Source organism: Lipophrys pholis (assembly GCF_963383615.2).
Source record: "Lipophrys pholis genome assembly, chromosome: 23".
NCBI classification, from domain to species: domain Eukaryota; kingdom Metazoa; phylum Chordata; class Actinopteri; order Blenniiformes; family Blenniidae; genus Lipophrys; species Lipophrys pholis.
The window spans coordinates 6,910,248-6,938,153 of NC_137645.1; the positions used below are offsets into that span (position 1 = coordinate 6,910,248).

At 42.9% G+C, this 27,906-nt stretch overlaps 2 protein-coding genes across 2 annotated transcripts; both read right to left on the bottom strand.

Moving 5' to 3' along the window:
* Positions 1-837: 837 nt before the first annotated feature.
* Positions 838-3,389, bottom strand: LOC308127764 (ADP-ribosylation factor-like protein 4C). Its single transcript, XM_080493069.1, has one exon. It carries the CDS (start codon positions 3,107-3,109, stop codon positions 2,522-2,524), a length of 588 nt encoding a protein of 195 aa, XP_080349195.1. The 5' UTR covers positions 3,110-3,389; the 3' UTR covers positions 838-2,521.
* Positions 3,390-5,770: 2,381 nt separating this feature from the next.
* LOC308127902 (SH3 domain-binding protein 4-A-like) lies at positions 5,771-27,565 on the bottom strand. The gene is made up of 5 exons (XM_080493308.1): positions 27,315-27,565; positions 22,494-22,655; positions 19,520-21,828; positions 9,033-9,221; positions 5,771-8,238 (listed from the first exon to the last, which is right to left on the bottom strand). Exons 2-5 carry the CDS (start codon positions 22,615-22,617, stop codon positions 8,014-8,016), a joined length of 2,847 nt encoding a protein of 948 aa, XP_080349434.1. The 5' UTR covers positions 22,618-22,655; positions 27,315-27,565; the 3' UTR covers positions 5,771-8,013.
* Between the last annotated feature and the right edge of the window lie 341 nt (positions 27,566-27,906).

A 27,906-nucleotide genomic window follows, 5' to 3' on the forward strand; every position in this document is an offset into this window, starting at 1 on the left:
TGCTATTTGTTTGTTTATTATTTACTTGGGAAGGTGGAGAAAACGTCGCTCTGTTGACTCAAAGGAAAAGGAAACCTGCCGTCGTTTTCTAAAATTGTGAAAATAAAAGTCCTTCTTTGAGTTTTCTGCCTTGAATCTGGACTTTATAAACAAACCAGCAGAACATTTCTGCTCCTCCTGTTTGTTTTCTCCATTTCCGCCCAGATAGCAGATTATCACCCCTCATAATCTCAAAATAAACAAAGACTTCCTCCTCCTCTTCCTCTTCTTCTTCTTTTTCTTCTTCTTCTTCATGGCAACACCGCCGGGCCCGGTCTGATGACGTCTTAGCGTCATGGAAACTCCTGAAGATTCCCGAGGCATTGTGTGTCACAACATCCCGTTTGTACTCGATCTTGTGGGATTTCGAGTTTCAAATTTTCAAAAAGTTTTTTTTTTTCCAGGCTGAATCAGTGAATTTTGTGGTTTGTTTGTCAACATACTGACTTTTGATTTGGGCGACTGCGGGTCGGAGAGTGTGTTGCTTTCTTCTCTGTGCAGAAGGGAGACCTTTAATGAGAAGTAGATTTTAAATAGAGACTCTGGTAGAGTCACTTCACATCAAAAGTAAACACAGTGGTGGCACCGACCTGATACTCTAGTGTATTTGTGTAATTTCTGGAGTTTTATTTATAAGAAAAAAATCACATTAAATTACACTAATACTACTAAAATATTAATTTTATTTGATAAAAATTTGATTTTATGTGTACAACCGTGTATGAAAAATGTTTTCGTGGTGTTGTTGTGTTGACGTGACGATAAACATTCACAGAAAGCCGACACACAAAGTGACTTACAAAGAGTTTAATCCCAAAAATACTTCTTTCTTCTACCATTTTGGCATTTTCTTTAATACATGGTTTGGTCTTGCTGTATCTTGGCTGTACCACTAAACTGTATCATTACATAATCTGAACTGTTGCGTCATGCAGAGTTGAAGGAGGGATATTTCACGTAGGAGCCCCCCTGGTGGTGGAAATCGGTATGGCGGATATGGAGAACATGCTGCAGGTTTATGCTGGAGTCGTGAAACTTTGTTTTTATTTTTCCGTGCGGATGTGAACGCGGCATGAGAGAAGAGCCCCGGTGAGACATTCAACAGTGCTAATGCGAACTATTCCGGGAGCTGTCAGAGGGTTTTAGTTGAGTTCCTGAATAAATAGCGTTCAGTAAGAGGTCGTTTAACGAGCAGCTGAACCGGTCCCAGCCCGCTGTAGGTTTTCACTGTTGTTATCGTTTGACAGGAAGACACTGGATGCAGTCAAAACGCGTCACTCCGACTCTGGTGAACAGCTAAACTCAGCCGATACGCCGACGACTCTGTCCTTTATCGTTGCGACCGCTACGAGACCAATAGAAACAATGGAAACCTTCACATTCATATTCCCGGGCGCTCGGAGGCACTCTGCTTGTTCTAAGGAGGGTAAAACAGTCGTCTATCAAGGCAAACCACCCGTGTTTCCGCCAACATTCTCTATTTTGTGGATTAATGCAGTTCGTGGTGACGTGGATGGTCGTTTACTGCATTCTTCATTTGTAACGTTCGTATAGGGCGGAGGTCTGCAACCACATGTTGCTCTTCAGCCGCTCTGTGGCGGCCCCATGAAGCGTTCGCTATGTGTCATGGAAATTAAATAGTTTTTTATTTTATTTGCATCCTGCATTGACTTCAGGACAAAAACTGCTAAATATAATAAAACTGTCAGGCGTGGTAAATAAAACAGGAAAAAAGGAAAATAAAAAAATGGAGAAAAAGGAAAAAAGTGGAATAAAGAGTGGAAAAAGAAATAAGAATGACAAAAAAGGAGAAAAGAAAAAAGAAAAGTAAAATTAGAAAATCTAATAAAAATTGGAAAAAAAATTTAAAAATGGGAAAAGTAAAACGAAGAAAATGAAAAACAGGGAAAAAAAGAGGAAAGGGAAAATAAAGAAAAGAGGGGAAAATATGAATAATAAAAATAAAGGAAAAAAATAGAAAAACGTGAACGAGGAAAATAAACAGTAAAAAAGTGAAAAAAATTGGAAATAGAAAAAAACTAAACGACAGACACAATGGGGACATGGAAATTATTCAAATGGCAAAAAGTGACAAAAATTAAAAAGAAAAGTTCCAGTGTAACGAAAAGTACTCTGGGAAACTTACAACAGAACAGCTGATTGTCTAAAGTGTCTACAATAGATCAGATGTATAAAAATGGCAAAAGTAAACAACTTTAGAAATGTCCACAACAGCTAAATATATAATAAAATATATCTAAATTGCATCTGTGACACTTCATTATTACTTTATATATTGCTATTCTTTAAGTATTTGTTTCGTTATTTCAACACGTTTTGTGGCTCCAGACCGATTTGATTTGGTGTAAAATGGTGAAAACGTCTCGTGGCCGTAAAGGTTGCTGAAGGAGTAAAGATCTTCCCGTCGTGGTGATCCGTGTTGTTTTGTCCTGTGATGAGCAGAAGTTTTCTTCCTCCACCATCACTGCCTCTTCTTCCTCTGCTTGAGACACTTCCTCCTCTTCACGATCATCTCGTACAGCTTGTCCATGCCCTCGTGCAGCCCCTCGCCGATGATGGCGCAGGCCGGCTGCACGTGATACGGCGTGACGGGGCTCAGCTCGGCCAGCGCCAGCTGCCTCTCGATCTCCCCGACGTCCAGCGCGCGCGGCAGGTCCTGCTTGTTGGCGACGACCAGCAGCGGCGCGCCCTGGTTCTCCGCGAAGCGAGCGACGATGCGGTGCAGCTCGGCGCGCGCCTCCTCCAGCCGCTCGGCGTCCACGGAGTCCACCACGTAGACGATGCCGTCCGCGCCGCGGCTGTAGGGCTTCCACAGCGGCCGCAGCTTCTCCTGACCCCCGACGTCCCAGAAGTGGCAGCTGATGCCGCGCGACGCGCCCGCGCCGCCCAGCCGCACGCGCTCCGTGTTGAAGCCGATGGTGGGCACCGTGTTGACGAACTCGTCGAATTTGAGCCGGTAGAGCACGGTGGTCTTCCCCGCGGAGTCCAGGCCCAGCATGACGATGTGCAGGGACTGGAAGGGGGCCAGGTGGGACCAGCTGGTGCCCATGATGTTTTGCAGGCGGTTCCACTGCAGAGGGGTGAAGCAGCTCACGCGACCATCGCGCGTGGGAAACGCGCCACTGCCTCTCCCGTTGCGCGGCGGCACTCCGGCAGCCTCACGAGCCGCAGTAGCAGCATCAGCATCAGCATCATCATCCCTGGATTCAAACCAGCAATATAGAAAATGAAAAAAAACAAAAACGCTAAATCATCGCACGTGTAGAAGCGGGGCGCAGTCACGCGCCGCTCTCCAGATTTTACGCACGGTTTATGGAGAGAGTCACATCGTGTCTGCGCGTCTTCAGCAGCCCGAGAAAAAACACCGGAGTGACGCCACGCGACGCGTCTTCACCCGGTTAACAGAATAAAATCCACCCGGGAGCAGATAAACACAATAATCTGAGCGAAGAAGCTCTTATTCTGAAGGTTAACCTGTTATAATGTTTCCTCTGCGCAGTGGAGACACGCAGCGGTCTAACAGCGACATCTACTGGACAAATAGAGAAATATTAATGCGTTTTACATGACACATGATTATAAATATTTAAATCACATGCGTCATTGTGTGTATAAATATGTCAGTAACCCGTAAGTACATCATAATAATAGTACTACTGCTATTACTACTACTAATAGCATATTTTGCATTGTTACATCCTCTGTGGTTTTTGTCTACCTCCAAAAGTTTCTGGTTTGTGACTCAGTGAAGGAGCAGCTCTGGGACTGTTTATTTATCTATTTAAGTTCATTTAATTCATTGGAAATAGAAAAATAAAAGCAAACAATCCAATAGAACACCCTGCAGAACAAAAGTTCTGCAAATATTTAGATTAATTTCAATAACACTGTAAAGTCTTTGCTGCCCCATTATACGATAGATTCTAACCTGAATCCCGCCTCTTTCCAGAATGAATCACAATAAAATGCTTTCTAATTAAATTAAATAAATCAAGAAGTAAAGATTTGCAGGATGTCATTAACTCATGTTAAAACTGTTATATGTGTAATAAACAACACGTCATAAACACACTATAATTGATCTTTTCACTCATAATTATGGGTTAATTTTCAAATTAATTCCGAAAACTGAGCCTATTTATTTTTTCTGAAAATCCTCAATTCAGAATAACTAGTTTTAATATAAGTTATTTTTCCTCATGTTTATGAGATAATTATCTCAATAATTTGAATAAACGAAGTTGATTTTTATTTTTTCATGTGAATGCAATACTCCACTACATTAAATTAAACAAGTTATTTACTTGATTGAGACAAAGACCATATATAAAGATCTTTCCTATTGACAAATAAGCGAAACGACTCCAAACGTTATAAAAAAATATAAAGTAATAACACTATCAGGCCAGTAGGTGGAGCCAGAGTCTCACATTCAACTCTGAGGAGCGAATCAAACATGATAAAGCGTTTCAGTTATCTTTTCCTAATATTTAAATACAAATTTTCAATTACAAATAACTCTCAAAAAGAGTGACTTATTAGGTGGTTTTCTATTTGAATTTAATTTCAAAGGGAAAATTTGTAATTTCCAGCAAATTAAATTAGTCTGGAGGCACAAAACATGATAAAATAAAGAAAAAGAATCATCTTTAAAGAATTGCTATACATACAAAAAGGTCAGGTACATTTTAGGGATAGTTTATTACTTTTTTAGCTGTTGTGCCCATTTTTAAGTAGTTTTTTAAAAGTATTTTAGCCACTTTAGCTACAATGGCCGGGGCAGTTTTACCTATGCTACTTTTCTCTTCTTTCTTTTTCTTCCTAAGAAAAAATGGGGAAAAAAAGGAGAGAAATCAATAAAAAATTAATATATTTTCCTTTATCCATTGTTTCCCCTATTTTCCCCTTTATTTTCCTTCCCCCCTTCTTTTTGTTAATTGTTCCCTCTGTCCTCTGGCATTGATCTGCCTCCTGATGAGTGTGTGTGTGATCAATAAAAGGAATTTTAAACAGGGCGTGGACACAAACACAATCCCCCACTAACTCTATCACACTCGCTAATTGTCCTCTCTCTCTCTCTCTCTCTAACAAGGTCTAACGAGTCATTTCCTGGTAATCTATTCCTGCGTCTCCTCCTCGCCGTCCGTCAGGTGACAGCAAGCGGCTGCATCAGTGTGACCATTTAAAAAGAGCTGCTAATAAAACGTGTTTTTATCGAGGTATGACATCACTGATTGAGACGACAAAATAAAAGGTGACGTAAGAACCAGGAGCTCTGAAGCTTGTATCCCGGCTTCAGTTTGAGGACTTTATTGTCATTTTTTGGGGGATTTTTCGCATAACGGCACCTCCTTGTGGCTCCATGAAGTGGTTTGTGATCGTTTCCTTGCCTCCGTCTCCCTCCTCCTCCGTCTCCCTCCTCCTCCGTCTCCCTCCTCCTCCGTCGCCTCGTGAAATCAGAGCAACAACAACAGCAGCAGAGGAAACAGCCTGACGACTCGTCCCAGAAGCTTTTCATCTCACCACCTGCTTTGCATTTTCAAAAGCTGCTCGTCGCCGGACAATTTGTCCTGAATTAATGAAGGGACAAAGTCTGTTCTCCTCTCAAGTCATTTTTTATTTTCCCTCCATTTTTTTTGTTATTTTTTTCTTTCATTTTTTTATATTTACTTTTTTCCTTCCTTTTTTCTGTCAGTTTTTTTATTTTGTTCCCTTTCTCCATAATTTATTTTCTTCTTTACCCCTTTTCATTCATTTTGTTCCCTTTTCCCCATTTTTAAAAATTTTTCCTTGATTTTTTTTGTCTTTTTTCCTTAATTTCTTCTTCTTTTTCCTTGATTTATTTATTTATTTTCTGATTGACCTTTTTCCAATTTTTTCTTCTTCTTCAATTTCTCATTCTTTCTTCACCCCCCCCCCTTGTTCATTTTTGTTTTCTCTTCATTTTTTTTCCTTTTTCATTTCAGTGTCATAAAGTGGTTTGTGATCATTTCCTTGCCCCCTCCGTCTCCCTCCTCCGTCTCCCTCCTCCGTCGCCTCGTGAAATCAGAGCAACAACAACAGCAGATGAAACAGCCTGACGACTCGTCCCAGAAGCTTTTCATCTCACCACCTGCTTTTCAAAAGCTGCGCCGTCGCCGGACAATTTGCCCTGAATTAATGAAGGGAGGAGAAAGTCTGTGCTCCCCCACCTCCAGTAGCTGTGATCTGGTGATTTGACGGACGGGTGGAGGACGATCTCCTCCCGCTGATTACAGGTGAGGAGGATGATTACAGGGAAAGGTCGCCGCCACGCCGCTCTCTAATCAGCGGCTCCATTCAGCTCTTGATGCAGGTGATATCCAACCTCACATCATGAGAGCGAACGCTGATTAATCTACTGACATACACCGAAGCCCCACAACAACAAAAAAACAAGCAACAGCGCCCCCCCGTGGCCCGGCACACTAACTACATCATTGTCAGCGCGTCTGCTGCTGCGGTGTGAACGCAGCGCTCTCCTTTAAAGGCCAAGGTGTCGCCACGTGAAACGTTGCCACGGAAACGGGTCACGAACACGTTGGTTAAAAAAACAGCCTCTCTTTTATGACGCCTCTTCATCTTCTATTCACGCACACAGACGCTCCGATGAGTACTAGTATTTAAAAGTTTTACGAGCACGTAATGAAACCTCGGTGTTAAACGGACCGTTGAGATTTTTTTTTCACAGTCTTTAGATGAGGAGCTGGTGTCCAGGAGAAGAGCAGGAATGCGGCGGGAGAGTAATTACCTACTTTAATTAAGTACGTTAAACCCTGTGTGTGTGTGTGTGTGTTCATGTGTGGGATCTGCTCGCAATAATAATCTCCATCACGTCCAAGTGAAAACTTTAATTCCGAGCCGTCCTAAACACATTTTCACTACAACGTCCAGTGTGTCCATACAAATATATAAACTCCTCCCATACTGTGCCGTTTGCTTTCAAACACAGCAGCAGCCACCAAACAAACAAAACAAAGTGAAATGAGCAACGGAGCAACGAAAAGACAGACTGAACTAAATGGACGCATGCGTGTTGTGTGATAGTTTGTACTTCAATTGGATTACGAGTGGAATTCTTTAGATGGATTTGTTTACAGACTTAACTTCAGAGTCAAGAGCACCAGATTAAAGTTGGATTTCTGGTCGGAAACACTGCAGATGTAGGGGAACGAAAAACGACACAACACTGCTGGTAATCGAATATCCTGCACTTTGTTTTTGGCAAACTCGGGACTAAAACTGAAAGCATCTGCTCTTCTCTGTTTGGGCTGAAAACTGTCAGAAAAAGAGGGATATTAAAAGAGTCATGATGTGGAGATCCCATGTGTCTTCGTCCTTGTTGAAACATGTATGTTGGTGTTGGACCTCAGTTAAATCTGAAATATCCGGAGTTTGACAGTGGCTGACATCTTGTTTGACGCCTGACATCTGAACCAGTGGAAATCGCTCATGTACTCCCAAGAGAAGAACTTGTGGTATGAAAAGGTGTCAGGACGAGCTCAATGGTTGATTTTCTTTTCCTAATAAATCTGAAGAATTGATTTAAGGACAGTTTGAGACGGGATACGTGAGAAAACCAGTCGATGAATCCTTTAAGATTGTGAGTGAATTCTTTCTGAGAAGGTTTGTGAAGACCACGTGTGAACAGTGGTAGAGGTCTCTGACGTTGTCCTGAGGGTCCAGGAAGAAACTAAGGACATTAAACAAAAGCAGCAGATAGCAAGGATCCGAAATACAGAAAGAGATGGGGCAAATGGTGGAATAGGAAAAGCAAGGGAAGCCCAAAGGTTGCATAAAAAGGATGATGGAAAGCGACAGGTAGAAAATACAAATCCAGGAGAAGAGATCTTGGTGTGTCTGTTCCGAATATAACCTGAAACCTCTGGATTCCTCAGACTGGGTCGTTTAATCCGTCTGAATCCATCAAAACCCTCAAACGGCAAAGTCCCCGTATCCGGTGGGGCAGAAGGCGGCGCTGCGGAGGGTGTCCAGGCAGTTGACGAGGATGAGCGTGCCGGTCAGGTGCTTCCACCTCTTAGTGATGGGGTTCCTCATCTTGTCCAGGCCCAGGTGGAGCTCCTGGATCACGTCCCGGTAGCTGTCCCCAATGTGCGCCGCCCACGTCAGCAGGAAGTCGTAGGCCGGTTTCCACATCGACTGAAACGGTTCCGGGGGTTTTGGTAAAAATGGGGCAGTCAGGGAGGACGGTGGGTGAAGGTTTAGATTGATGGTAAAGGGTTTGGGTCGAAGGTTAAGGGTCGACGGTAAAGGGTTGAAGGTAAAGGGTTCAGGTTGAAGGTAAAGGGTTGAAGGTAAAGGGTTGAAGATAAAGGGTCGAAGGTAAAGGGTTCAGGTCGAAGGTAAAGGGTTCAGGTCGAAGGTAAAGGGTTGAAGGTAAAGGGTTCAGGTCGAAGGTAAAGGGTTCAGGTCGAAGGTAAAGGGTTGAAGGTAAAGGGTTCAGGTTGAAGGTAAAGGGTTGAAGGTAAAGGGTTCAGGTTGAAGGTAAAGGGTTGAAGGTAAAGGGTTCAGGTCGAAGGTAAAGGGTTCAGGTCGAAGGTAAAGGGTTCAGGTCGAAGGTAAAGGGTTGAAGGTAAAGGGTTCAGGTTGAAGGTAAAGGGTTCAGGTCGAAGGTAAAGGGTTGAAGGTAAAGGGTTAAAGGTAAAGGGTTGAAGGTACAGGGTTCAGGTCGAAGGTAAAGGGTTAAAGGTAAAGGGTTTGGATTGAAGATAAAGGGTTGAAGTTAAAGGGTTTGAGTGGAGGGTAAAGGGTAAAGGGTAAAGGGTTGAAGGTAAAGGGTTTGAGATAAAGAAGATAAAGGGAAAAAGTTCAAGATTTAATTCAATTTGTACAAAATCTGAAGACTAAAGAAAATACGCTGCTTTTAGCTTCTCTTTAGTCCTCAGATTGTTTAAATTTCCCCTGAAAGGGTCGAAACGACGCCGTCCTCTCACCTCGTTGTCCAGCAGGCCGTTCTTGTCTCGGTGTGGAGCCTCGTATGCCTCCATCTGCTGCCGGGACACCCGGGCCAGCTTCTCGGCCAGCTCCCTCCACCGGGACGCCACCTCCACCGCCGTGGTCAGCAAGACGAAGTCTAGGACCAACCTGGCAACCAGACCCTGGCAGTCCATCTTCAGCAGCGCCTGGCGGGTTTAAGATAGAGGCTTTTAATTTAACAAAACCTCACATCTTCCAAACCAAACAGCCAACGACCAGGAGAGTATATCCTCAGTGGGTTCAGTCGGTCTGTTATTGTCAAAGTTTGGTTCAGCGGCTATTGTCACGTATCCAGTCTTACTTAAATAGTCTTTAAATCACGTATTAACATTAATTAGAAAAAAAAATGTCATGTCACGACACCTTTGAGCTCTGAAATCTTTTTCTTTTTTTTTTTAAACCGGTTTTAGAACAAAGAGAGAAACCTCTGAAAACATGACGTACAACCCATGCAACCCTGTAATAAGAGAAACGAACTGTTGGCGCTGTGAATTTCCGGGAGCTGAAAACAAAAGAGAAGCCCGAGGAAACGAGCTGCACACGACATACTGACATTTCTTTGTACGCAACAAAAAAAAAATTATTGTCTGAGTCATGAATCCTTTCAAGAAAATCCGCCCCTAACCCCGGGCGTGTTTTTCTCATCATTACGTTTCAACCCTCATTTAACCGCCAGCGCAGAGTCAGAGGCAGCCTGAAGGATTCCTCGCAAGAACTTTGCTCTCAGGTTTTGTGGCCATTAGCAAAAATTAAAAAAAAAAAAAAAAAAAAGAGACATGCCTCAGATTCGGTACAGTAAATATGAAGTCATGTGAGGTTTGATGCCCCGAGGCGTTCGGAGGTGGAAGCGAAGCCTCTGTGGAGTTATTTTAAGCTTTTCCCCGTCACGACCTGCCAAACGATCCCCCAGAGTTTCATGCAAATCATGTCAGAAGAAGACGTGGAGGAAAGAAAACTGCTATCTTCATATATATATATATATATTTTTTTTTAATGTTTTTTTATGGCACTTTGAGATGGTTTAAATATAAAGTGATTTTTAAACATAAATTTATATTAGTATTATTATTTTATATCCATTTTTACTTTATTTATTCTCCTTTTTTTTATGTCTGACACTGTGGAAACGTTAACACCGGAATGAAATGTGCTGACGTCTTTTAATCTGCGGGACTGAAACATATCGGATCGTTTTTATTGAGTGCGAAAAAAAAAAAAAGGAAAAAGAAAAAGCATGGGGGTGTCTTTGAGCCGGGCTGAGTGGCTCCTGGAAAGTGGCGTCCATTGAAAAGTGCTGCAGCAGCCATTAATTATTGACATGCGATGATTAATGAGAGGATTTATTTCACGGCTCTCCGGTCCACAGAGTCTCTGCTGACGTGGATCTGACCACATTCTGAGAGTTCTACTGAGCAGGAATCGTACTTCACTGCTGCCACTTTCAAATATTATCATAATTGATGAAGCAACTCGAAAGATGTTTTGAAAAAAGCTTAGAAGGACAAAGCAGGGCCTTCAAAAGTCAAACTAAATAAACGTGAACTAAAAGATGTGAAACCCGTAAAACGTATTCTACAATATTTACTCAAAACAGGTGTTTCTCAGTGCCATTAAAAAAACAAATAAAAGCAGATTAGAATAAAAAAATAAATTAAATTATTTAGATCAATTAGATCTTTAAAACCACAGAAACTCATATCAGCATAAAAGTAATTTTTTCCATCACTTTTAATGCTTTTTGTTTTAGAGATCTTATAAAACATTTACATTTTGGTCATTATCGGCCATAAATTTCATAAAAAAAACAACAAACACTTTATTTGTATATGTTTCAACATAGGAACAAAATCATGTAAAAAAATTTTTTTAAACAAAATTTTTTTTTTCTGATTTTCGTATGTATTCGTTAACGTGTTTAACCTACAGAATAAATTTTTATTGATCAATTAACCATTTATATGTATTTTGTTCAAGTTTTACAAACTCTTTTTTGCAAAAGTTTAAGTATAAGTTTGTTTTTGCAAATTTTTAAAGAATAATGAAACAAATATTGATTTGAAACTAACAAAGTCAATAAAGTAATGAAATAAATGACAAAAAAAATCTATATTGAACAAATCTAATTAATATTACTTAATAAAAATTATTTAAATAATATAAAATTGTAAGAGAAGGAAGTAATTCCATAAAGAAATTCAACCATAGGACTCGGAAGATACATAAAAAAATATTGAAAATGAAAAAACTTATTAAAAAAATATTAAAAACCAGATAAGTCCATCTTTTTTGTCAATAATAATCTGATATTATAAAAATTTCTTACTGTAAAAAGCTGAAAAAAGGCTAAAACATAAAATAACATGTCTTTTATGATGAATAAGGCGTGTAAAGCCTCATATTGAGTGGTTTGTATAAATTTATTAAAATAAAGTCCTGACCGACCTCCACAGGTCAAACCAGACTCCTGCAGAGTTCCTCTTGTGCCCTCCTGGCCGTGACGTCCTCCGTCTGCGGCTCTAAATTTAGACGCCGGCGGCCCCAGAAACCCCGGCGGTGCGTTCAGGTGCAGGCCGACAGACGACCGGCGAGCTGTGACGCTTAAAGCCCGGAAAGGATTAAAAATCAGCGGCGGGAGGCGTGACGTGACGAGACGGGGGACGGAGGAGTTTGAGCTGCAGGACGAAGTCAGGAGGTCAGACGGAGGCAAAGAAATTTATTTTAGGTTTCCCAGTCGCAGACAGTAGCAGATGGAGGTCAAAGGTCGACCCGTTGCTCAAGGACTCTGTCAGCTGTTGTTTGAGCTCCAGCTGGAGACTTTTACGTTCGAAGCGCGGCGACACTGTTTCACCACTTCACGTGCCCGATCGTAAGAACCAGCCGCAATGGAATTCACATTTAAATCATTGAAAAAAAAAACAGTCAAAGATGAAAAAATAATCCAACTTTTTGTCAAATAACACTAAAATGAGCAGAAATGAGGTTTTAACAGCAGACAGTTGGTGTCGTCTCGAATCCAGTCTCCCTTAAATTGTTGTTAAAACTTCATTCCAAAAATAAAATCAAACACGGAGCTTGTTCTGACACTTTCATACCGCGTCTCTCCTCTCGCCACAGATTTTAGCCGTTTGTACGTTGGTAAATAAAAACAATGGGGGAACGTCTTCTGAGGTCCAACACCAATATGCATGTTTTAGGAAGGAAACATGGGATTTTCACAAACAAATAGTTTAACCAGTAAAATGTGATTTCTATCATTTACATTAAAATGCAGTTTCTCAACATGTTGGGATTTTTTTGGGGATGAAGATTAAACAATTTCACAACACGAGGAAGTTTATGGACATAATGTGATAAATGTGTTTTCTTGAGGTAAGATTTCCAAACTGTGCGTGTTATATTCAGAAAGTTGTTTACCCTGTATTTTATTTTGACAAAACAAATTTAAACTAAATCTCACTGTCAGCTTTATGTATTGACACCGATGCAATATTTTTACGCAATTAAGCGAAAGTTTTACAATAAAACATTGAATCTTTATGCCTTTGTGTGAAAATAGCTTAAATGTAATGTTATATTTATATCTGGCGTCCATCCTTTCTGCTGGTGTGTTTGTGTGCTTTCAAGACAACAACAAAAAGAAGCTGAAATTAAAAAAAGCACAATGATCATGATGTCAAATGTAAACGGTAAGGGACCGACAATAGAGCCCTGAGGCACGCCATCGCTGAAGATTAAACTTACAGAAATGCTCCAGAAAATTCCCACAGAACAAACTTCCCGCTCCACAGCTTGGTTCTTTATCCGTCCTCCTATTTTTCCAGCTGATTAACTCACAACACGAATCTGAAGTGAAAGTAGCAGCTGCTTTTCTTGAGCGGCTGAAGCGTGAACACGAGGGAGGACAGACGGCGCAGACAGCTGAGCGGACGGCCGTCACTTTGAGACGCTTCCGAATGGACAGTGATCGCAACAATACCTACGAAGTACTTTTAAACACTTTTATTATACTTATTGCATAATTTAAGTTGAAACTGTTAAAAAACGCTACATGTGTCACCACTTTTTTTCTATAAAAAAGTTATTTTAAAATGTGGGGATTTTTGAATATTTTCTCTATTATGAGTTCAGATCATTTTTCAAGAGTATCTTGAATTTGTAATTTGTGTTCCTGTGTTGAGTCACAGTTACAGTATTTTTCTCATTTCCTTCCCAATTATAGTTTGTGAATTCTCAGTGTAAATAGGTAATATTCAGCATTTTGTGTATGTATCCTGTAAATTAGACCCGTTGTGAGACAGGCCAGTTTAACCCTACTGGTGATGTGTGGTTGCTATGGTAATCGTCAATAGCATTAGTGAAGCACACACCTTCGGTAACGGTGTGCCTCAGGGCTCTATTGATGGCCCCTCATTGTTTACAATAAACAGTTTGTGATTATCTTTGTGCTTTTTTTTATTTATGCTTTGTTATATTTTGCAACATGTATAATATAATACATTGGAAAAAAAAATCCTCGGAAACCCAGATTTATCTTGTTTGGCTCTACGATGCCTCGTCAGTGACATGAAGCTCTTAAAGCGACACGCTACTGACACTGCACGCTACCTGACTGTTCCTCATCCCCTGAGCTGGATGAAGAGCACTGTGTGTGGACGTGAAGGTCACAGGAAAGACTCTGGATCGATGTTTTGGTTGAGATTCTCTCTCCAAGTTGACGCTGTGTGATCCTGTTACCCTGCAGCAGCAGCAGCAGCAGCAGCAGCAGCAGCAGCAGCAGCAGCAGCAGCAGCAGCAGCAGCAGCAGCAGCACGGCGCTCAGGCTGGACGATCACAGCGCCTGTTAAAAATTTACAGCTTATTCAGCATGCTGATTTTTTTGATGGGCCATCGAAGAAGGGGGACGGCTGCACGTTTACGGAGCCGTTTTCCAAGCTGCTGCCGACTCTTATCTCTAGGTTGTTTTCTTTTTTTTTTTTGGTGGATGGGAGGATTGATTACAACCTCTTGTGCGGCGATCTATTATTAAGCGGGCGCTCTGCCGGCCTTTCAGCCTCTCGTTCCCGTCCTGTAACTCGACTCGAGGTCCCCCAACCCCCGCAGCGAGGCTCCATGTCTCCTGTCCTGATCAATGCCCGGTCACATTTCACGCGGGAACACCTGTCGGATGACCGTAAATCCTGCGGCGGGGCTGCTGGCTCGTCTTGGAAAGATTTCCTGACGGGTTCTGCCTCTGTCGGCGTCTTCCCTCGTGTCACACACACACCTCAACACCAGGCAGAACAACGAAGGCAGGCGTCTGCAACCTTTATGACCAAAAGAACCATTTTCATCATATTCCACCAAATAAAATTAGTCTGGAGCCACAAACATGCAAAAATAAAGAAAAATATTGGTAATTAATGTATAAATTAGAGATGTTTTATTACATTTTTAGCCCGTGTGGCCACTTTTAAAGTTTTCCTTATTATCCATTTTATACACCTTAGCTATTTTATCTACTTGAGTTCATCAGCTGTTTATTGTTGCTGTACGTTTCCCAATGGTTCCAGCAGTTTTAGTTACATTAGACTTTTTTTATTAAATTTTTCTTAGATTTTTTTTCCATTGAAAGTTTTTCCATTTTTTTCTATTTGGCCCTTTTTCAATATTTCCATTTTTTACTTAAGTTTCCTTTTTCTTTTCTAAATATTTTTTTTTTTTTTCCATTTTTTGATATTATCCCTTGTTTGTAATTTTCCTTTTTTAAATTTTCTAAAATTTAACTTTTTTCCACTATTTCCATTTTTTCTACTTTTTCACAGTTCTTGTTTTTAATTTTTCTTTAATTACTTTTTCTACTTTTCTTTTCCTTCTCTCTTTTCCTCAAAGCTCTGGCTGACTTTATTCTGGTGATTCAAACATTTTTTGTGAATTGTAAATAAAATGAAATAGAATAAAAACAAATATATAGTTATATGACATCATGGAGCCGCTACAGAGCAGCTGAAGAGCCAAGTGTGGCTCCAGAGCTGCAGGCTGCGGACCTCTGAACTGAAGACGCGCTCACACTGCAGGGAAACGTGACCCAGTTCTGATTTTCTACTCAAAGTGACTCATATCCAGCCTGTTTTGTGGCCGCGTCGACGTTGGAATTCCGATGTTTTTAGTTTTTGGGATTAAAAAAATATCGTTTTTTCCCTATTTGTGTTTTTTGTTTTCACAAGACTTTTTTTTAAAAAATATATACATTTGCGATTGACAGATTTAATATTTCCGACTTTTCTTATTTTCTAAATATAAACTTTTATTTTATACATTAAATTGGCTTTTTTCTTGTATTTTTCCATGTAATTCTAATTTATAAATTTTTTGGAATTAATTAATTTATTTTTAAGTTTTTTAAAGCTTAAAATACGCAGAATGTCAATATAAATGTGTAATTTTGAGGGTTTTTTTTATATATTATTCTCTACTTTTCCCCACTTTTTATTCTGTGCATTTCTCGAAGCGTCCAGTAGATCTGTACATGTAGTTTTATTAAAAACTCTACTATCTGCTATCAAAGTGGATAAAGGAGCACATGTGGTCACACAGGAGACTGGAGACTATGAGATCACATCGGATTTTATCTATGTATATTGCAGTGTCCCTCATCAATAAATAAATAGAATAAAAAAAAGATCATTGTTGGCGCTGCCTTTGGTGAATAAAAAACTGGAGATATGGATGGATTTGGGACGATTATGTCAGCCGATCAGGAGGAGAGCGAGCGGATTTGATTGCAGCTTACAAACCATAAAACGTTGTAAAATAAATAAAGATCTTGCCTCAGCTTTAATAAAAGGTGAAGCTTCAGCAGCAGAGATGAAGAAACAAACAGACGGAAGTGGATCAATGGACGTTGAACACAAAAGCTGCCGAGGAATCATGGCTGAAGCAATAAAGTGCTTTAATCAAGCGCTGAGGCTGCAGGGCCTAATAAAGGTGCAAACTGCTCCTCTGAAGTGTCTTTTAACTCTGCTGAGGAAACAAACAACTTCTACTGCAGCTCCCGAACTACCGACGAGAGACTTGGTTGCTTCAAGCATGTCATTTCGTTACTGCAAAGTCCATTACAACCTTGAACAACCTTTGCGACCTGCAGGACTCCAACCAGGACCATCAGCCGGTATATGTACGTCATCAGGGTCAGAGTCCGAGCGAACGTGTCAAGTTTGGGGCCGATCGGATTATGTGCAGGTTATGCAGATCCTACTTCCTGTTCCCACCAGGTGGCGCTATGGGTGATATGGCTCATGACCTCACCGCATCACGTGGCGTAACAGAGAATAGGGAGTTGTGGCGTGAAGTTTGACGTCAACGGGATTAAAACGGGCCGCGTTGTGATGAAAGTACTTTGACTTTTTCCTGACTTTGACCTTTGACCTCACTGCTCTCAAAATCGAATGGAACCGTCCCTTGGATGAAGACAAATCATCCCTGGAGATTTCATGCAATTGGGGTCAATGGTTTTTGCGAACAAAAACAAAACCTCCGCCCAATTTCTATCCGCCCCGAGGCTGAGGCGTAGACACCACCCATCATTGTTGGATGAAGGTGCGACGTCTCATCACTCTCTCCCTCTTGTTACACCTCCCAGTTCATATTCGACCCGTCCTCTCACCACCCAGTGTGAACGAATTAGGACACACGGGTGGTGTTCGGTGGAGGACGGCGTCTCAATGTGTCTCCGGCACAGTGGAAGACCACGTCGACTAATTCAACCCCTCCCTTTCTCCACATTTATGTGCGTTTTGTCTGAGAGGAAAATGAAGACTGGCCTTGTTTGCTGAAAGAGGATTTTGAAGCCAGAGTATGTTTTATTGAGCAGGTATTGCGTAACGCGAGACATTTATTCCCCGTCAGGGGACGACTTGGTAATTCAAGCCCGTTTCAACCTGAGTGTGACAAGTCGTGGCTCTCGGGGGGGGGGGGGGGGGGGGGCTAAGAGAGGCTTTTAACAGCATGTGTCAGGATGTAGAATCACTTTGCTCTACTCATTGCTCTACGACGCTGTGAATTCACAAGTTTTAATGTTTTAATGACGATGTCTGTCAACAACCATCGAGCTCATCGACGTAGAGCTTATAAAATGTGTGAGGGTTGCTCGTCGGTGCGTATTGACGCACAGTTTACGGGACGCCGTTTCAAGATTACGCGGCAATGTTTTGAAAATGATGGGCGTTTCCACGGAAACGCCAGAAACGCTGAAAGTGATGTAGTTTTTATGTTGGGCTAAAAGAAACTGAAAAAAGGGGGGGGGGGTTAAAAAGTGGGTAAAAGAAAAGAGGGAAAAGAGTAAAAAGATTAAAAGAAAAAAAGAAACAGAGAAAAAAGGAAAAAAGGGAAAAAAACGGAAAGGAATTTTTTTTTTGTTATTTTTAGACATGAAAGATAATTTGACTTTTTTTTTTTTTTTTTTTTTTAGATTATTATTCATTCACCTATCTTTAGTCCTTGGTTTTACAGTATAATGTTTAATCTAGATTTAATTTCAATATTTCTTACCATGTAAAACTGACTTGCTGGATGGACAGATAATTATAGTCATTTTAAGTCATTCTCTTTTAAAATGTAGTGTTTATGTCTTATGTTTGGGATGACCTTTTCTGCAGTGGAAAAGCATAAAAAAAATGTCTAAAACAGACCGTTGAAGATCTCGTATTGCGCAAATGTAACTCTAAAAGTGATTTTAAATCCCGATAACTAAATGAGAAGGGCTGAAATTGAGCCTTGAATAGAGCCTCAAAGTGACGGAGGGAATAAAATTACTTTTCAGGACGAAGGTTAAAGCGAAAAAAAAAAAAAAGAAAACCCATCGGGAGATAAATAACACTTTTAAAAGATGTAAACAAATCTTCCCATCGAGGCCAGCGAGACGAATCCTCGCCTCGCCCTCGGTGATCAAAGTGTTTCTGACTTCAGAGGGAAACTTCAGTGAAGGACGTGCGAGTGTGTCCTTGTGTCTCTGGCAGGCGGGAGTCAAGGATGAGGCCCGGTTTAGAGATAAGAAAAACCCAGAGTGCTTTTTGTGAGGGGGCCTCGGCGGGGGCGGCAGGTAGCCGTCAGAACAAAAGCCTTTCAGGAGACATAAAAGCAACGCTCGGTCTCCTCGGGTTCATGTCGTACTGACGGCGTGACCTGCAGTCAAACGCAGCGAGGCAGCTGCAGGGGGAGCGCCCCTGCATACACCCAAAAGGTGGAGACGAAAGTTGGAGACTTGCTGACGTCGTCTTCGTCGGGACTTATCATCAACAACGAGACCAAGCTGGGTGAACTGGCAGGCCACGGCTCCTCGCAGCGGAATCTTAACTTTTCACTTCGGACGTTTTCAGAAACGCATTTCGCTGACGTGTTTAAGAATAGAAAGTTTCTCCTCCAGATGTTCCAGGTGTTGAGGCGCCTCAGGCAGCCACAGACTCTGAGACGATTTTAAAATGAGGGAAACTCTTCCTTGTTGCTTTTCCTCCAGTTCTGCTGAGCATGAAGGTATTTCTCAGTAGCCCGTTGCAGTCAGAGGCCAAAGGGAGCAATTTCATCCCTTTGTGTTATTACCCCGGCACAGGGACAATTCAGTGATTGCGAACTTGCATTACTCCCTGAGGATTATGCAAGAAGAAATCCTAAACGTGAGAGTTTGGCTCAGGAAACTCGTCATCAGCACTTTTACTGTGACTCAGTGATTCTAGCAGAAATCTAGAGCTTGTTAGATGCAGCAACTCATTCTTTATTAGACAGACATTATGCGTCTTTCTGCCCAGTTTTTCTTTTTTCTTTGCTTTGGTTTTTTGTCATACAGCTGCTGAGTCAACTTTTAAAGAACGGTTGTTTGGTTGCACAGAAAATTACCATAACTCATCAAGACTTGAGGCAACACAAGTTGAACTATTTTGTGTTGCTTTCAATTAGGGATGGGTACCTTTCACATTTCAACTGGTACGGTACCGATACGCTGTACCTGGGAATTGATATCGGTGCACACCGGTACCAGTTTTGGGTACTTTAGTGTGTGTTTACGTGGTAATACATGTTAATTTGTTTAATAATACAATCTTAAAATAAAAAAAAAAACAGAAAATTCTCCCTGGCTTTTGTAAAGGGAGTCACCGTCGCGAGATGAATCTAGTTCTAAATCAAGTGCTTCCTCAGATTAGCAGTATTCTCGCCGCGAGCCTCGCATTTCACGTCAAAAATATAGAACCGAGTGTAAAATCTGCATCGCATTTTGAAAAGTGGAGCCATAGTCACAGCCCCTCTCAGGCACAAGGATGTGATTGGGTACCGAAACACTGTACCGTTTGATTTGAATCAGTACTCGTCAGAACAGACAGAATTCGGTCGGTATCTATAAAAGTACCAATTTCGGTACCTAGGAACGTATCAAATTTAGTACCCCATCCCCACTTTCAATAAAGTTAAGACTCACCATCATGAGTTCTCTCTGGAAGGACTTCCTCTCTTTGTTCTCCATGTTGGTCGACTCCTCTTTCAGCTTCTCAAGAACCGACGCCACCTTCTCCGGCTCGTTGTCCAGCTCGGTCCGGCAGAAAAAATTGAGCGGCAAATTCCCGTAACCGAGGGCGTCTGCGAACGCCCGCCAGTTCCCCACGTTCTCCATCAAAACCGTCCTCACGGTGGCGTAGATGTACGTGAGGAACTTACAGGGCTTGAGGATCTGCTCCAGCAGCATGGTGGTGGTCAGGTCCGGCCCGCACCAGTAGATGGGCTTGACTTTACCCAGAACCAACACGTTCTTGGCGTGGACGAGCCCCATCTTGCCCTGATAGTATCCGATGTACCACTCTTTGGTCCGCAGCTGCCCTCGCAGTTTGATTTTCTCCTCGCTGAGGAGAGCGATAACGTCCCCCTTCTTGTACTCCAACAGGTATGTGCTCTTGTGCTGCCTGATTACCGTCTTGATCAACTTGCCAAATTTCAGATTGGTAATGCACCGCTCCTGAAACTTTGGATATTTAGACGTGACAGCGAGCGGGGAGAGGACAATCTTATCCACCTCCTTTTTTTTAAGAAACCTCCTCTGTCCGGTAATCCTCGCCTCACTCTTTGGCGGTGGTTGCGGCGTCTGGACGCAGAACTGCGTGAGGATACAGTCCAGTGCGTCCTTGACCTGGACCCTCAGGGTAAAGTCCGCGATGCTGCTCGGGTTGTGGGATGTGATCATGTAGAGAAGCCTGCTGACCTTCCCTAGTTTGATCTGGAATCCCCGGATCACGCCGCCGCCCTCGCTCGCTTTCACCTGATAGTTGGACATGTTGGAGTACAGTCCCACCTGCAGGTCCTGAGGGAATCCCAACATGAACTGATGTTTCCCCCACAGCTGGAGGGCCACGGGCGGCGTCGACGCAGCCTGCCGACCCACCTCGCTCACCAGTAACGTTTTGGGTGCGCAGTCGTGGCCGAACATGGCCACGACCGTCTTAAAGGAAGGGTGGATGTGCTTGGGTCCATACACACCCAGAGTCACCTTCCTCTGAACGTGGTCCCAAACGGTGGTATTCCGGGTAACGTACTGCGCCTGAACCACTACTGCCACGTACATACACGGCTCCAGGCTGTCCAGCTGCACCTGGACCGTGTCCTTGTAAACGTAGGCGTTGGGGATCGGCGTGTAAGGCCCCTCTTTGCAGTCACTCCGAACACAAAGCACCTCTGCGGTGTGACAGCTCTCTTTCTTGACACTGACGGACACCTTCATCTCCAGCGTGATGAAGGACTTGATCTCCATGTTGCTGAGCTTGATCTCAACCACGGGGCTGAGGGTGGAGCAGTGGTCACTGTTGAGCTCCAGCGGCGGGTCCAGTAAGGCTTTCATGGAGATTTGCTGGTGGTCTCCCTGGCTGACGTGCCCCTCGGGGATGTGGACGTTTATGCTGGTGTCTGGGAGCTGAACCACCCCGCCGCTGGAGTCCAACCTGCACACGATGTTGGTCTCCACCGGTTGCGTCTGGCCCCATCCGGGACTCTGGCCCAGGGAGTCCAGGTCGTGGCAGGACCTGGCCAGCTTCCGGTGATTCAACCACGCGGTCCTGAAGTCCTCCCTGCTCTGGAACTGCTCCGGCGACGGAGCCTTGAGGCCCGTGAAGAATCCCGAGGACGGCAAGGTCGGATTGGACTGTGCCTGCAGGACGGACAGCTCCGACAGACTGTGGGAGCGTTTACTTCTAAAAAACGGGTTGTCCCTGTGCAGGTTGGGTTCAACCTCTTGGCTGGGGCTGGTGGGATTGTTAAAATGTCCGCTGCTGAAGTTGGAGTTGGAACAAGATGAGGGCGACGCCAGAGAATCAAAGACAATCAGATCTGCCGAGCTCCTCACGCCCGCATCTTTGTGGTTCTGATCCAATGGGCAGATGAAGGGATTCACAGAGTAGGGAGCGTTGTTGTAGACCGGGGACAACGTCCACTCTCCGAGACCGCAGAACTCCTTGGACCCGTCCTCGTACCCCTCCCCGAGGATGTCGATCATCCCGCTGTCGCTGAACGAAGAGTTCCTGAAGTTGACAGGCTGGACGTAGGCGGCGGGGATGTATCCCATCTCGGTGTTGTTGTGGGCGTACCACCACTCGCCCCCAGACGTGTCCAGCACGTAGAGACGGTCGCCTTTGGAGAACTTGAGCGTGGTGAAGCTGCTCGGGCAATAATCCTTGATGGCGACCACTTCCTGCGCCGCTCCGTAGGAGGACGACGTGTCCAGCCGTAAGGCACTGGGAGAAGGCACTGAAACGGAGAGAGAGGCCGTCACTGGAAATACACTCAATTCGTCGTTTTTGAAACAGCATCTGCCAGATGAACAATTGTACCTCAAACTGATTTGTTTTGTGATTTATGAAGCACTATACAGAAGTTCCACTCCAAATTTAGTTTTATGATTAAAATATTAATAATAGGAAACGACTCCTTGAGATAAATACACTGAATCACTCATTGGCTGATTACTACAGTTAACGGTGCTTGTCTCATAATCAAACACAGATATAATTCAACTAATGAAGCAAGTAAACTCACGAGATGTGATTTTATGTTCAAATGGGCCCTTTCTCATGAAAAAACAAAACAAAAATCAAATCAAATTATAAAAGCTAAAATGACCATGAGCGTATTTCTAATCGGCTGACTGTCACTCTGTTTAAAGATACGTGTGAGCAGATGAGCGTAACGATCTATTTTTAGTTCGCCTCATTAGCGTATATGGAGCATGTAAACAAAGCTGCGATGAAGAGAAAAACCAGCGGAGCGAACACGGCACCATTTTTCCAACCGAATAGTTTTATTGGGAGAGAAAGAAAAGCACCAAAAATTGAAAATGATGAATGACACGAGTTTTAGAGATGCCGAGCGACTGGGAGCACTTTCGTCTCTGCAGCTTGGAGTGAAACACGGACCTTTGACATCGTTGAGGCTGGCGCCGGCGACCCCCTCGCCGAGGTCGATGAGCGTGCCCTCCGACTTGCAGCGGGGGAGGATGTGGTTGTTGTTGGTTACTCGGATGATTCGGTGGGCAGCCATGGCCAAAAACTGATGAAGACTCAGCCACGGCTCTTCATCTGGCAACGATAAGACACATGAAGGATTCATTAACAGTTTGTCTTAATTTACTTTTTGATGACAGGATGAGTCAGGATCTCTGCTTGTGCTGCTTTGTGCCCCGTCTTCCTAGGGTTAGGGTGAGGCTCAAGACCAGGAAATCCCACCTCTCCAGGAGCTGAACACCTCCAGGATCCGGACACAAACCCTGTCAGCCCTCAGGACCTCTGGTCCCTCAGGACCAGGACCTCGTACCCCCCCCCCCAAAAAAAAACTGTGGATATGTTACCTTTTTTATAGTACCTGGCAATAAAACCGTTTGATTCCGATTCATCACGGCTGTCCAACTAGATCCAAGCAATTTAATTCGACCCTCCGACAGCGTGTTTGACACACTCCCGCTCGTCCCCGTCAGGATTCAGCGGTGACGGAGGTTGAAAACGCGTAGTCAGCAGAGGGGCCATAATCTGATTAGAGGGAAATTGTTTCGTCCCCGGAGACTTTTATTATTCCCGTGGGACGTGGCAACGCTGGGAGAGGAGTAACGATTTAATCTGATTAAAGGGACACACACGCCGCAGGCCGCCGCCGCCGTGTTTGTTTTTATAACGGCGTCACTCAAAACCGAGAGTAACATACAGCTAAATGAGATATTATTAACCGCGACTCATATGCATTATTCAGAGCACCAGCGGCTCGCGTCGCCGAGCTGTTTGTCTGCTCTCGACAGCTGCTGAGAAAAAAAATCAAGGATTTCATCAAATTATAAAGTCTGGTGAAGGTTCCTGTGAGATCTCGTTACAAGAGTCCGATTGAAAGTTTTTTCTGGAGAACATTTGCGCTGGTTTCAACTATAAAACCAGCTGAGAGAGAAGAGTGCTTGAACGCGACGTTTTCAAGTCAAAACGCAAAAACGGATTGTATTGTGGGGGTCCGTTTCCATGGAAACTGCCCGTAGTCACTGAAATGCAATGTTGTGAAAAGCCAACTCGTGTTTTTTCTTTAACAAGGCCAGATGTTAGATTTGTAGCTTCCTCAGTTTTTGCATTCTCTGTGTCTTATTCTCCATTTTTGATGTATTTCTGTGGCAGCGTTACAGCGCCACCTATCAGTCCGGCATATGGACTCCATCGTTTTGTCGTTTTCATGGTGCCGCGTGGACGGGAAACTTTTCAAGAGCAACGGGGAGAAAACAGATCGTTATGGCACGTGTGGACAGGGTCTTAGTTTGGTTCCTTCCACATGAACATGTGTTCTCTGGAGAAGCTTCACTGCTCCACCCGTTCACCCGAGATGTCCCGCTGAAAGCCAATCGGGGACATTTCATTCCCGTCCTCCTCCTCCGGCCCTGGACCAGCAATCAGCTGCGATCAATAACACGCCGGCGGACAAAGACGAGCTTGGATACAATACCGAGGCGGCCATGACAGACAGACACACGGGTGGGATGAAAACATCCACAGTTTGTGACAAAAACACCCGCCCGGATGACCTTCTCCGAGAAAATGAGAGTTTTACAACAGCCGCAGAGGAAGTGCCGAGACAGCAGCTTCCAGGAGCCGGAGGGAAACGGGGATTGTTGCTCGAAGCCGTTTCCAGCCGGGCTGACGGAGCGCGGCGTGTCGGGCGGCTCAAGGTTTAATTAGGCGAGAGTCGGCCGGCGCTAATCCCCCGGGTGGATGTTGCTGTAATAACGTTTCAGGCAGCCATATGCTCAGGCGGAGTTCATCGCGTCTCCACCGTGGTGGTTCCTTTTGCAGGAGGGATGCTGAGAGCAGAACAAAACCGTCACATTTACATCCAATCTCACTCTTCTGTGGAAGAGTTGACAGTAATCCCCGAACAAAGCTGCCGGCTTAGAACAAGTCTCTTAAATCAAGATCGAACAAATAAAGAAGAGCTACACGAGCATGAGCTGAATCCTTCAGAAAACCAAAGCAAACTAAAGCCAACAAATGGTGAAATGGAGTTTAATTTAGTCAATAATTGACATTTCACGGAGCTGTCATATCCTTCGTGTGTTCAACTCTTCAAGTCTTGGTGCACTTTGAAGTGGAAAAAGCTGCGAATGTGACAAACAGCAGCATTTCTTGAATCCGTTTGTGGAGGAGCTTCACTTCCTGGCTTGTTTTCCTGCTGCACGTTTAGAATCAAGACGACCTGTCCCTTGCAGACGTTTGGATTCCTCTCCTCCAGGAGGTGGAGGCACTTAGCGGGGCTCGTTTCCCTGGGAGTTCCTCCCGAGGGGAGAAGGCGGCCATTGTTATATTTTACGGATGAATTTCGCCGGCTGATGAGGGGTGGCACCCGGGGCAGAGCAGACTAATGTAACGGACCACGGAAGGTTTATTTATTTATTTATTTATTTATTTATTTATTTATTTATTTATTTATTTATTTATTTATTTATTTATTTATTCATTCATTCATTCATTCATTCATCACAGAACAGGTTTGAGTCATCAGCTGGTTTTCTCACGTATCCAGTCTCCCTTAGATTGTCTTTAAATTTGAAATGAAACGCTCAATTACACTCATTTGTTTAACGGGACTAGTATAAACATTGAAACCCACGTGATAGCCGCTAACCGCTATCCATTAGCATTAGTGGCTAACAAGTGACTAAATTTAACAGAAGTGGGTTTATGATATTAGCCTCCGGTGTTGACGACAATCAAAAACTCCCATTTTGTGGTGACGCCCCCTTGTGGGTGATTCTAGTTTGAACAAAGAGCCCAAACAAAAAAAAACGTTTCACTTTCAAACTCCAGATTTTCAATTTTAGCTGAGGTCCAATCCCAACATACATGTTTTAACAAGAAAACACTGGATCTCCATGTGACGACTGCTTTAAAATACTGAAAGATTTACGTTACAATATCATTAAAGCAGTTATAGTCTCGTATTTCCTTTGACCTATAATTAGGAAGAAAAAAAAGAGCAGCACAAGTTACCATGAAAGGGTTCAATTTCTAGATTTTTTTTAACAAAAACTGAGGAAAACTAAACAATTTCAGACCTTAAAAACCCCATATTGGTTAAGAATCTCTGGTCTGTGAGGCGATCTGTCCCTTTGAAGAGCTCAATATTGTGGAAATGCTCACAGGTATGGAAAAAGAAGGAGGGGGGGGTGAATATGGGAAAGATTAAAGGATGAGGAGAAGGCGAGGAAAAGATAAGAATTCAGCAGGGAGGAGAAGAGATTTAGGGACGAATGTAGCAATGAAAGAAAGAAAGAAAGAAAGAAAGAAAGAAAGAAAGAAAGAAAGAAAGAAAGAAAGAAAGAAAGAAAGAAAGTGATCTTGAGGTGGAACAACGCTGGAAAACAATCCTGTGAAACCTGGAGGCTGAGAGACGGAGACGGGGATTTAGAGCTTATCAGATGACCTTATTGGCAGGACTAAGGAGGAAGAGGAGGAGGAGGAGGAAGAGGAGGCACACTCGGAAGAAGAGTAGGAGGGACTTACAATGCTCTGCACTAATTATCAACCTATCATTTCCAGACGTTTCCATCTGCTGCTCAGCTTTCCTCTGCAATCTTTCTCCTGCCAGCAGCAACGGTTAAAGGAGCCGTCAGCTGTTATTCTCACGGATCCAGTCTCGCTTAAACTGTCGCTGAATTAATTCTTAACATTTATTCAGAAAAAAACTAAAACAAACGTAGAGCTCGTTCCGACACCTTTTTATAGCGTGACTTCTTCCCGTAAGAGTACATGGGAGATTTTGACTGGTACTGATGTTAGCCGCATTGATCGGCTGCAGGAACCGTCAATCATGACGATGAGGTTAAAAGTTCTTACGCTGCTAACGGCTCGCGGCTAAAGTCAAACTGAACGACGACGGTGGAGCGTCTACGAACATCCATACTGCAGAGCAATGCACCCCGGTGATTTAAAATGAAATCGGATTGGGGTCGCGATCATAAAACTAGGCTAACCGCGGCTAAGCGGGGGTAGCTAAATTGACCAGAGGTAGGTTTCCTATATTAGCCTCCTGTGTTGTCGACGATCAAAACCTCCCGTTTTGGGTTTGACGCCCCCTTGTGACAAAAAACAACAACAACAAAAAAAGTAATTCACTTCCAAACTCTAGATTTTCAGTTTCAACTGATTTCCAACACCAAGATACATGTTATAAATATTTAAAAAAACAAGCATAAAGGCAACATAAATACATACATCCATACATATATGCATACCAGAAAACTGTTAAAATATACATAAACTAGTTAAACTAACCCTATAACAAATATTTTATAGCCTATATTATGGAGAATGCTGAGCTGACAGAAAATGAACACTATAAGAAATACTTCAAGTATATCATTGATAATATTGAGCCAACATGAGTGTTAAAAAATAACAAATATTTCTAAAAATAAACTAGTAATAAACAAAGTAAACTGTTGAAGCAGGTATATTAGAGAATAATAAGCTAAAACAGAAACTCTATTAAAAACATTAGTTATCAGGTGCTGTAAATGTACCTGTAAAGTGTGGAGCTGCGTTCTTAAATGTGTTCAAATATATATATAAAAAAGGAGCATTAATGTTTTTAGTAAAGCCGGATTAAAGCCCACATGTTGAAGTAGAAGTTATCTGTCGGGTTGTAGTGTGTGTCTGTCTCCAGAGCGGAGCAGAGTGTGTGTGAAACTTAAATCGTGTGAAAAGTGAACCGACCTCCGGGCTGTGAGCCGACAGGAGCTGATGGAGACCCCTGCTGCACTTCTTCTTCTTCTCCTCTTACTCCTCCGTTTAGCCCCCGTCATCTGACTGCCAGTCCGGGAGGGAGAAGAAGAAACAAACACGCAGAAAGACGAAAAAAAAAAAAAAAAAAAAAAAAAAAAAAAGCTTTTATTTCGACAAGTTTTTTTCTTAATGGTCACAGCCGAGGCGACGCGCGTGCTCCTCCGTCGCCGCTCGGGTCTGACTGAGGAGGAGGAGCACGAGGAGGACTTGGAGGAGGAGTGTGACGACACGAGGGGGCGTGGCCAAACACACGTTACAATACCTTCAAGCAATCTATTATTTAACCTTTAATCACCGGGTTCACACACAGAACGTGAATAAATTGGACAAATAAACCGAATAGATCAAAAGGAAAAACAATGACATAAAAAACATAGAGGTTGAAAAAGTAAAAATATTCAAAAAAATATTGTAAAAATTATTAAAAAAATGATTGTTAAAAACATTGTTAAAAAAATTTTTTTTTTAAAAAAACATTAGCGTAAGAAGTGTTTTAAAATTATTGTAAAAATTTTTTTTTTTA